Source organism: Trichechus manatus, unplaced genomic scaffold, assembly GCF_000243295.1.
Source record: "Trichechus manatus latirostris isolate Lorelei unplaced genomic scaffold, TriManLat1.0 scaffold00078, whole genome shotgun sequence".
Classification (NCBI taxonomy): domain Eukaryota; kingdom Metazoa; phylum Chordata; class Mammalia; order Sirenia; family Trichechidae; genus Trichechus; species Trichechus manatus.
The window spans coordinates 2,354,538-2,366,579 of record NW_004444014.1 but is presented as its reverse complement, the minus strand read 5'-3'; the positions used below and the strand labels follow the sequence as shown (position 1 = coordinate 2,366,579).

The window sequence follows — 12,042 nt, the reverse complement described above, 5'->3', positions numbered from 1 at the left end:
GACTCTTATTTCTCTAGGATATATTCCTAGGAGTGGGATTGCTGGATCGACTGGTATGTCTATTTCTAGCTTTCTGAGGAAGCTTAGGCCTAGCTTTTAACAATGGATTATCTAATAATAAGAAAAGCATAAACAGCAAAAGACAAAAATAAAAAGGACCTAATAAAAAAAATTAGAAACTTTGTTCATCAAAAATATTTACCAAATAAGTGAAAAGATAGGCTACCAACTGGGGGAAACTATATATCCAACAAGAATCTAATAACCAGAATATATATAAAACTTTGACAACTTAATAAAAAGACAAATAACCCAATCATAGAGTGGGCAAAGGACTTGAATAGACATTTCACCAAAGAGGACATTCAGTTGGCCACCAGACACATGAAAAGATGCTCAGCGTCATTAGCCATCAGAGAAACAGAGAGATGCAAATCAAAACCACAGTTAGATACGATTTCACTCCCACTAGGATGGCTAAGATTTAAAAAAAAAAAAAAAATAGAAAATAACAAATGTTGGCGAGGATGTGGGGAAATTGGAACCCTTACCCATTGCTGGTAAGAATGCAAAATGGTATAGGCATTGTGGAATACAGTGTGGTGGTTCCTTAAAAAACTAAAAATAGAACTACCATATTACCTAGCAATTCCACTCCTAGGTATATACCCAGAAGAATTGAAGGCAGAGACTCAGAGACTTGTACATGAACGTTCATTGCAGCACTATTCACAGCAGCCAAAAGGCGGAAACAACCTTAATGCCTATCAACAGACGAATGGACAAACAAAATGTGGTACATACATACAATGGAATACTTCTCAGCCAGTAGGAGAAATAAAGTCTTGATACATGCTACAATATGGATGAAGCTGGAAGAAGTTATTCTGAGTGAAATGAGTCAATCACAAAAGGACAAATATTGTATGATCTCACTTATGTAAAAAGGCAAGAAAAGGCAAATGTATTGAAAACAAAGTGTATTATTGGTTATTGGGGTGGGGGGGAAAGGGGTGTTAATGGTGACTGAGAGATCACATTGATTAAGGGTGTGGTTGCACAGCCGATTATTTTAATTGCTGTCAGTAAGTTGTACACCTGTAAAAAGTTGAACTGGCAAAAGTTGTATGATAGATATAGTTACAACAAGGACCAAAAAAAGGAGTGGCTACTGAGGCTGCTTATGTACAACCAAAAACCTCATGAAATTTGGTTCCTTGTTTTAGAGGTTTAGGGTCACGGTTTCATAGGGCATCCCAGTTAATCAGGATATTTAGTGCTTCTGTTCTACCTCCTAGTTCGTTGCATAGTGCCTGGGATCTTAAAAGCTTGCAAGCGTCCATCCAAGGCAGAACGATTGGTCTCTATTCACCTGAAGCAACAGAGGAAGAGCGAGAATCAGAGAGTCAGGAGTAGGAGGAGGTTATGGAATGTGTGGCTAATTGCCTCCATGAACAACCTCTTTTGCCATGAGATGAGAAGAACTGGATGATGCCTGGCTACCATTTACTGAACATTTTGATCAAAGAGTCTATAGAAGAATCCTGATCAAAAGGGGGAAAATGCAGAACAGAAGTTCAAATTTTCATAAACTCCAGACTTCCTGGAGCCATGAAGATTTATGAACCCCTGGGATATCTCTTGCCTGAGATAATCTTTAACCTTAAACCAAAAATGTCCCCTGAAATCCTAAAACCAAACAGTAGTTTAGCTTAATTAATAAAAAATATCTGCCTTGAGCATTATACTCTTTTAAGAAGTATCTATATGGGATCAAACTGATACTTGAAAGATTAGATAGGAACCTTAGGGTGCAATGAATTTATGCTAATGGGGGAAGAACAACTCAGAAAAGAAAGGTGAGAATGATTGCACAACTTGAAGAATATAATCAGTGTTACTAAACAGTACTTGTAGAAACTGTTGGTGTATGTATATATTCTCAACAACTAGACAAAATAAATAAAATTTTAAAAAAAGAGTTCCCAGTTTCTCGTATCATTACCAACATGAGGTGGTTTCACGCTTTTACATTTTTACCAATATGAGTTCAGCTATAAATACAAGCATGAAAATGGAAGGGAATGGAATGGAGTAATAACTGAAAGTATACTTTCGTTTTGTTTTTTTTTTTCTCTTTAGAAAAAAAGCAAATATGACAAAAAGTGTACTTTTGTTAAATGTGAATGGTGGGTACACAGAAGTTGATTATTTGTTTAGTACTTTTCTGTAGGTTTACACTACTCAGCATTTTTTATTTCATAATCATTTTAATGTGAGAATAATAAAAATTTATGCAGCATATAACAAATTACTAAATATGAGATGATCTACTAAGTTTTTTCTTCCTTTTTCAAAATTGTTTTCTTTTTTTCTTTTTTTTAATGCATTTTACTCTATAAAGAAAAAAACACTTACAGAGACATTCCAAAATGACCTCCAACTCATGAAATATTTCAATCGTGCTTGACTCAGTCAAATATTGCCGACTAATTGCCCAAAATGATTTATTGATATCACATAGCATTTTCTTTCTCTAAAAACCCATTGCTGTCAAGTCAATTCTGACTCATAGTGACTCTATAGGACTGAGTAGAACTGCCCCATAAGGTTTCCAAGGAGCAGCTGGTGGATTTGAACTGCCAGCCTTTTGGTTAGCAGCCAAACACTTAACCACTGTGCCACCGGGGCTTCTTTCTTTAAGAATGGTATAAAGGAGCCCTGGTTGCACAGTAGTTAGGCACTTGACTGCTAACCAGAAGATCAGTGATTCAAACTCACCCACCACTCTGAGGAAGGAAAATGTGGCAGTCTGCTTCCGTAAAGATTACAGCCTTGGAAACTCTATGGGGGAGTTCTACTCTGTCCTACAGGGTCTCTGTGAGTTGGATCAACTGGACAGCAACAGGTTTGGTTTTTCCCAAGGCTGGTATAAACTAAAGCGAAAGTAAACTGCAAATAGAGCCTGTATTTGGAATAATGCTAGAAGTTTCATGGAGTATTTCTGGCTAGTTCTCATTTTCTTTTGAACTGTGGACAAGGTAAATTACTTGTCTGACATGAAGGCATGCTAACTCTTATTGTCACAGTATTTGCATTGGTTACTTAGAAAATCCAAACTATAATTAATTTAGAGAACAAGACTATAAGACAGCAATGATTAGTTTGAGTCTTCAAAAACAATATGTAAATCCCTTCCATGTATGTGGCACCATTCTAGGCCCCTGAGGGATATAAAGATGGACAAGATTTGGTCTCTGCATCTGAGAACTCAAAATCGAGCAACCTTTTGCTTCTTTAACACTAACTATAAAATATTTTATTTTTATAGTCCAGATCTCACTCTGGCTTCATTCTGTTTTGATCTTTATAACTTATTTTAAAGATCGTTCAGTAGTTACTCATTGCTTAGCAAGTCTTACAAGACCTTTGGCCAAGAGCGATAATACTTTGCCCTGGCTTCTGGAACTCAGAGCTTCCCATTCCATGAAGTAAGTGGCATAGATGATTTCAAATAAACCTTCCTGGAGATGTGTAATGGACACAGCACGAGGGAGAAATGGGGCAAAGCAGAGGAAAGAATGAAGTGGAAGTGCCAAAGAATATGTGAGAGTGATTTTCATGTTTTAACTTTTTTTTCCTCCTCTCCCGTGACATATTTATTCCTCTTCTCCATTAGTAGATGGAAAAATAATGGATGACACAACAAACCAAGATGCTAAAATGAAACACATTTCCCCTTAAGCCTACAGCATTTAGGAGTGGTCAACGTCTCCTTGGGCTTCTTCAGCATTAAGCGTTTAGGGTAAATCACAGCAGCAAGGAGCTAAGTGAGGACACACTTCTTAAGTTTCTAAATGGCCAGAAGGAGCGGGCTGTGTGGAAACGGGTCAGGAAAGTACGAGTGTGAGTGTGTGTGTGTGTATGTGTACATGCGTGTCTACTCATGAACAACACAATGAGGAAGAATGATCTAAAGGAGGAAAGGTCTGCCCCGTCTTGAAGCCATTCACACTTTATGGTGTCTGAACTTCAAAATGAAGCAGTTCTGAAGCCATTTAGTGCAACAGTACAGGACTTTCTGAGAAGAGAAGTTTGACTCGTAAAATACAGATGCATCTGGGCACCAGGATATGAAGAGAGCTCTTTGCAAACAACAGCCCAGTAGCAAGAGTGTAAATGATTCAGAAACACTTCGCTGATGTTTCCCTTGAGGCCCACAGAGGATGAACCAGTTAAGGGGGACTTGGTTAACTGAACATCCTCAGGCAATTTGACAAGTCCAGAATATTGGGAAAAAAAATAGAGAGAGATGGTACCATCCCAACTATAGTGCCTGAGGAAGTAATCCTCCCCTCTGTCTAGGTTCAGTTACATATTTTAGATCAAATCAAGACATCTCTTCTGCTAGGTTGATACATCTGTTCTGCTAGGTTGACTTAAACAAACAAACAAACTTGTTATCAACTAATCATTTCTGACTCATAGAGACCCCATGTGTTACATAGTAGAACTGCGCCATTGGGTTTTCTTGGCTGTAATCTTTACAGAAGCAGATTGCCGGGCATTTTTTCTGAGGTATCATTGGGTGGGTTTGAACCACCAACCTTTGGGTTAACAGTCAAGAGCAAACTGTTTGCTTCACCTAGGGACCTCTAGGTTGATAAACACGTTGCTGTCAAGGTGATTCCAACTCATAGTGACCCTATAGGGCAGAGTAGAACTGCTCCAGAGGGTTTCCAAGGCTGTATGTAATGTGCCACATTTTTCTCCCATGGAGCAGCTGGTGGATTCAAACCACCAACCTTTTGGTTAGCAGCCAAACGCTTTAACCACTGCATCATCAGGGCCCCTTTCTAGGTTGGTAGTTCATATGAATTTCCATATTGCTTTATACGATGGGCTGTATGTCATTTTATTCATTCTACATCTTCTATAAAAAGAGAGATAAAGTAAAATCTAATGCAAATCTGAATCAAATCAAATGTCAGAGGGGTGAATAAAAAATAAAAACTCTAATAGGAAAAGCAAAAGCAAAATTTATATTGTAATTTCGCCATTGACTACCATGGCTTTCCCGTGGGTCACCTAAACGGTGTGAGCCTCAGTTTCCACATCTTTAAAATAGGAGTAAGTGTATTTCATGTGATTGCTGTGAGGACTGACATAATGTAAATAGAAATGCTTTGCACACATGATATTCAACCAGTGTTTATTTTTATTATTTTTAATTGTGATAAAATGGAAGAATAAATACCGGGTACTGAGTTATATCCACAGCATTAATTCTCCGTACTCTTTACAGCCAAATACAATACCAGTTACCACCGAAGGGGCTAGATTTACGGCAGTTTGCATCCTGTACTCAATATCTTCTCTCTTCCCCTCTTGCAGCCAGTTCCTCCCTGAAGAAGCGATTCAAGAGGCGGGAGATCGAAGCCATCCAGTGCGAGGTGCGGAAGATGTGCAACTACACCAAGATTCTGTCCACCAAGAAGAACCTGGACCACGTGAACAAGATCCTGAAGGCCAAGCGGCTGCAGAGACAATCAAAGACAGGCAACAACTTTGTCAAGAAGAGGAGAGGGCGTCCCCGGAAGCAGCCCACCCAGTTCGATGAGGACTCCAGAGACCAAATGCCAGTGCTGGAAAAATGCATCGACCTCCCCAGCAAAAGGGGTCAGAAGCCCAGCCTGAGCCCACTAGTGTTGGAGCCAGCTGCCAGCCAAGACACCATCATGGCCACCATCGAAGCGGTCATCCACATGGCCCGAGAGGCCCCGCCCCTGCCCCCGCCTCCACCCCCGCCCCTCCCACCCCCACCCCCCCCCCCACCACCCCCACCCCCTCCTCTGCCCAAGACCCCGCGAGGCGGAAAGAGGAAACACAAACCTCAGCCTCCTGCGCAGCCCCCGCAGCAGCCGCCCCCGCAGCAGCCCCTTCCCCAGGAAGAGGAGGTGAAGGCCAAAAGGCCGAGAAAATCCCGAGGGAGTGAGAGTGATGTGCTTCCTTAGGGTGCGTCTGGGCGTTTGAACCTGGGGCTGAGGGGACTGACACATTGGAAGTGCAGTGAGCCCGGGGTGGGAGCGGAATTCCCGCTGCAGGGACACCAATGCCCTTCTTTCCCGCAGATGGGCAGGCAGAATTGGTCCAGATGACGGGGTTGAGCCATCAGGAGCTCTTGGGAAAGCAAAGGAGAGGGACACCTTCAAAAGAAGCTTATCTGTGCGTTACAGCGGTTCCCAACCAAGCAGCACTTCAGTATTGCTAGATCATTTACCGGAGAGTAGAAGACCCATCAAGGAGGAGAGAGCAGGTGATACCCTCAGTAGCCACCTGAGCGACAGCATCCAAGGCGCACACTTGATCCCATTTCATTTGCTGGCCAGGAAAATCCAAAGGGAAACACCCTCTATTAGGAAACATTCCAAGGGGAGAAAAGGTGCAGATTTTGCAACCGGCTTTGTTGTAACCCAGTTTCCTTTAATTGGTTTTCATTTCATTTGGTTTTAAAGCTCTGCTAGGCTTTGGGGCACCAGCGTCATCTACAAGTAACCCAAATCTTCCTGCTAACAATACAGTTTCTCAGATGGAATCGTGGAATCAGGAGGTGTAATTGTAGTAATAGACAACCGTAGACATGCATTCATATTCTTCTGTTTGCCTCTTCTATCACACATACGCTAATACTCAGCATCACCCATTTTCCTTTGCCCATTGTACTTCCACATACCTTTTCATTAACCTACCTGCTGCCTTCTTTTTCTTAGGTACACACCTAAATAATGTAAACCTGCCCTTAACCTATGTTGGAAAATTTACCCTTGGCATGCTGTCCCAAGGAACCTGGCTTTGAACCCCAATCATTATGCAACAGATACTCAATATTGATAGACCTTTTTAGTAAGTGATCAGAGCAGCCGAGGATATGTTGACCCAGGTGTCAACCAGGTTATTTTTATACTTAAAACATATCAGCAGAGACTAGGTAGAATAAAATGGCTTTCATATCGCACAGCAAATGGAATAACTGACAAATCACCAAAAACAAACCCTAGGCCCACCAGAAAGACAAGCGTCTAGCAATGCCTTGGTATGTGATTTTTTAATACAATTAACTATCATAGATCATTGATAAAAGGAAACAAAAAGACAGAAGTCCAATTATCTCTTGATAATTATTTCTTAAAAGCAAATGGGAGTAAGTGTTCTTATCTGAAAAAAAAAATGAAAATGCTCAAAGGGTATCACCACTCCAATTATATCAAGCCACCTTGGACAAAGAATCCAAATTGTGGTTGCCTTAATAAACTGAAACATTTTTGTACATAATGTAATTATAAATCTATCAGTCTGCATGGATGCAAACTGTGTGTGACAAATCGTCTTTTAAATGGTCAATTTCAACTGTACATTTCTCATCCAAGTTGTACTCTAGCCATTGGTTTAGTGTGGACAGATATTCCATCTCTATTATCCATTTTCACAGCCCAAGTAAAAAATGTTACGAAGATTGAAAATGAATATGAAGTTATTCCATTGCCGTAGAAGTTTTCTAAAAATCAGATGTGGAAATTTCAAATAAGCATTTTCAATTTCCTCCCTCACTCCTCCCCTTACCTCCCCCAAGACATCAAACAGCTGCCATGGTCAATTATAAAAAGAGAGACACTGAGAGAGAGAATTAAATTTTCTAATAGAAATTAGAGTATCTGGTTTATGTCCAAATTAAGTTTCTTTACAGGAAGTTGGAACTGGCTGGAAATTGTATTATCACTTCAGAACATAACATTATTTTCTTGTAGAGAGATGGATTTTTGTTTGGGAGCATTAAGAGAATAAGGGATGGGCTATCTATGAGACTAAATTTTAAAAATCCCAAGTTAATATGCTTGGCTAACATCCCTGCTCTGTCCTGGCACCAACAGTTGGTTGAAATTACCCATAGTCGTCCTATTCTGTACTGTCCCTGTAGACTTCTCATCATTTGCTGCCCACCAGGTCAGTCGCACTTAATCCTAGCAATATGTAAGTTTAAAGGACTGCAATCTCCTGTACTTTAAAGCTTATATCCTAGATACTCAGTTTGTGACCTCGGTTGACCTTTGGCATTTCACAGAAGTTGAACAGCAAAATCAAACCATACATTTTCAATTTGTCATCCCCAAGCCGTGTTTGAATGGTTCCAAAATCATCCGAGAGGAAGGCTTAAATTAGCCCCGCTCACCCCGCCATTGCTATGAAAGAGCGACCATTTTCACTCCAGATAAGCCATAAAGCAGTTTCTCTTCCTGTTGGATTTTGAAACTCATTTCCTTCATTCCTTTTTTCGTCCTTCTTGCTTCCCTTGTTGTACTGTCACCCCAAGCAAGTCTGTGAGCAAGCTCAACCTTCTACACAAGAGAACACACCGGTGCTCCCCACGCTTCTTAAAAGAGAATCCAAAGCTTAATTGGCATTAACCTCTAGTAGATGAGAAATTCCAAATGACCTTGGAATACATTACAAATTCCAAACCAATGAAAAATATTCGCAGAGAAATATAGCAGCATTGCAATTTACATGTCAATTCGAGTATGCTTTTCATGTGAGTTAAATGCAAATCCTCTACATTTATGACCCTAAGAATAGATTAGAAAACTGCAGAGGACCAAAGCTGAAAGATGCTAACCAGCCACTTGGAGGTGGAAATAAGTCCATCACTTGAACAGCTTTTTGTGTTGTTTTTGTGTTGTTTTTTCCTTTTGCTTTCCTTTAACTCGACTCATCTCATTGGTACAACCATCTTCTTATTCCCCAACTGTCCCTTTTCCATTAGCCTCTCCTCCCCCACTAAGACCCGACATTGGGCCAAGCTAGTTTCACATCTAGTTCTTTGCAGAGCCAAAATGAAAACCCAGCTCTCCTGACCTGGATTACAGAGGTCTTTGGCCATACAACACTGCCTTCTGTGGCTGCATTTTTATTTAGTGGTGAGATCATTTGGGATACACAAGACTCCGTATACAGCTCCACATAATACTTCTTAACAAGAGAAGCCCCTTGTTTTTGTTTTGTTTATCCTGGAATACTTGTCTTCAGCAAGCACGGGTGAACCCAGTTAGACTATAGGGTGTCTGAGCAGGATGAAATCTAGATATAAAACCGTCCCCGAAGGTGATGGACCTCTGATCCTCCTTACTAAGTGGCTGAGAGGCCACTTGCTTTTCAATCTCTGATCTCAACAGTTTGACTTCCTCTAATAGCTCAGCTCTGGCTACAACCCAAGGAATAAAGCTGATGGAAAGGAGACGACGTCAGGGGCTGGTCTGTGATTTGGCAGGACCGGGACTAGCAGCCACTGACAGCCCAGAGAAGGTGACTAAGGGCTGACAAAGGATTAGCATTTTAACTTGGCTGCTGTCCGGAGTGGCAAGCCATGTTCGATGGCAGTCGGAATTTGTGTTCTGCACATTACTGGGTCTATAAATACGATAAACAAGTGGTGACAGAAGATAGTATAAGGTGATGTACTACATGCAAATCATAAAGGATTTGGTTTTAGAACTTAAGTAGAAAATCCCACTCATAGCTTATTGCCCCACAATATTCAGATAATGAGCTTTTGGAGACTATTTTCTTTCTTTCCCTACCGCTAGGAAGATTTACCTGGGAACTGTCTGAAGTCTATACATATATTTCCAAAGCCTTTAAATGCCAACTGTAGCATGGAGAGAGAAGGGGTGGCAGAAGCCAAAATGCCTCAAAAGCCATTTAGGTGTTACGTTGCAAGATTTTCAGTCCTTCTCATTATGTAAAAGTAGATAAATATAGATGTTCTTCTCAACACTACCCTATGGTATCACAATGGTCCAAATGCCAGAGCTTACAGATAATGTCATCACAGTGCCTAGAGACTCGAACTGTAATATACCGTAGCATTTTCTCGATGTTTCTTAAAGTTTCTTTCCACAATACAAGGCTTCCCCTGCCTCTTGTTTCTTAGAGAGTTTGCCCCACTGATGAGTCTTTCTTCCCTGTTGGGCTCAGTCATTTGGGGAACAGTCTTAGAAGCACATATCAACCAAGGAAGAAACTTCCTGGATATCTCTTGCCCACTTGCCCAGGTATAATAAACACTAAAGGGGAAAAATGAAAAAGAGCTGCCAGTTGGTCAACATGGAAGGGCAGTTCCACCCTAGGTTGGTGTCTTTCTTTTTCTTCCTTTTTTAAAAAAAAATCTATTTCTTAAATAATAATAAATGCACATGCTGTGTTAAATATGTATATATATATTTCAAAAGAAAAAAATGGGCACAAGATTGTCTTACAAGTCGTGCTGGCTAATTTTTAGTTTGTATTCATAAGTGGTTTTTAAAAGCCTTTTTTAAAGTGTAATTTGCATGTTCTACTTTGATTGTATGTAAACATATTTTAGAACAAAAAATGTATTTGTATTTTATTGAATATAGAGGCAAGAAAAATTGTACATTGTTTGAAATGTTCTTTTTGTAACAGTTTTTATTCATAAAGCATTTTTGTACATTTAAAATGAACATGGACTTGCTGTTATTTGAGGCGTAGATACATCTGGCATGCTTTACTGTCATGCTCCTCCATGGTCTTAGATGTTGGGTTTTAAACATTTTTTTCTAAAAGAAAGCTCAGTCTTTTTCGCTACCAGATCAGGTTAGCACAGTATAGAGCACTTAACTATTAAAAAAAAAAAAAAAAAAAAAGTTAATCCTATTCATATGTTATTCATTGTGTGAAATTAAAGACATTCAATTCAGTCGAACATGAGTTGTGAATTCTTTTGTTTTATTTTCCATCTGGTTCACATCGCTAAGGAGTTTAATAGCATTTGGGGGTCTTTGCTCACACCAACTGGGTGCAGAATCATTGAGAAAATTCTATCCAAACTCCTGTCCTTTTGCAAGACTCTGAGAAGTACATTGTGGGTACGATTTGACTCTATGGTTTACTGGTTTACTGCTCAGATATTACAGAACCAGGCAGAAAGCCAAGGCAGAATCATAGCAGCAGTTGGATCTTGTTTGTAAGGAACCAAAGGTATTGTAGGCTGTTGAAGACCCATGCTGTCTTAAACTTTCAGAAGAGCATTATGGATGGAGAGTAAGTGCTTTTCTTGCTAAATACCACCCCCCTCCCCCCAAGACGATATGCCAGACATCTGAATAATAGATCCCTGGCTAGACTTAAAGTTTTCTTGTGATGATTTTGTTGTCGTTAGCTGTCATCGAGTCGGCCTCTGACTCATGGTGACCCCATGCACAATGGGATTGGGAAATTACGATCCATTAAATAATTTTCGGAAGTAGATTGTAAGGCCTTTCTTCCTAGCCCATCTTAGTCTAAAAGTGCCAGCATCATAGCAACACACAAGCCTCCACTGAGAGACAAGTGGTGGCTGCAGTTGGCCCGGAATCGAACCCACATCTCCTGTGTGGAAGGCAAGAATTCTACCCGTGAACCACCAAACCCCTACTAGAGTAATAGAAAAGGCTGTTTAATTAACCACAGATAGCTACTGATTGCTTACCAAGTTCCTACCAGCCTGAGCAAGACCCTGAGGGCATTGCTCAGGACTAGGCAGGCCTTGCTCTCCAGGAATTTACAAGGCCTGCATTTGAAAACAGAACTAGCAGTTCTAACAGAATATGGCAATGGTCAGAAGAGTGAGGGGATGTCAGAAGAAGGGTGAAGCCCCCAGGCTGGCACTTTTCTTCCCTCCCTTCCTACCCATCCTGTTGCAATTGTGTTTGCCTACTTGCCTACTTTCTTTGTCTTACCTTCTGATATGTCTCTTCCAAAAGCCAACAAGAGAGGTAGTAGATGTTATGAGCAGTTGCTCACCCCTGACTGTCACTCTAACCCAGTGTGACATTTGTTATGATTTTCAGTATTTGCAGAATAATGGAAGTTCAGTAAAATGAGTGGAAGTCCTCAGGCAGTGGCGTCACTATGGAAGTACAGGGATTTGCAGTGGTACTGGGTGACACTGCCAGAGGGGTTGACGCCAAAATGACTGTCTATAAAACT

At 40.5% G+C, this 12,042-nt stretch overlaps 1 protein-coding gene across 1 annotated transcript in view; it reads left to right on the top strand.

The window, feature by feature from the left end:
• Positions 1 to 10,777, top strand: part of SETBP1 (SET binding protein 1) — a 425,952-nt gene extending 415,175 nt beyond the window's left edge. Inside the window, exon 6 of the mRNA XM_004380894.1 lies at positions 5,395 to 10,777. Coding sequence (XP_004380951.1) covers positions 5,395 to 6,014 — 620 coding nt within the window. The 3' untranslated portion in view covers positions 6,015 to 10,777. The remainder of the gene's footprint in view (positions 1 to 5,394) is intronic.
• Positions 10,778 to 12,042: the final 1,265 nt, after the last annotated feature.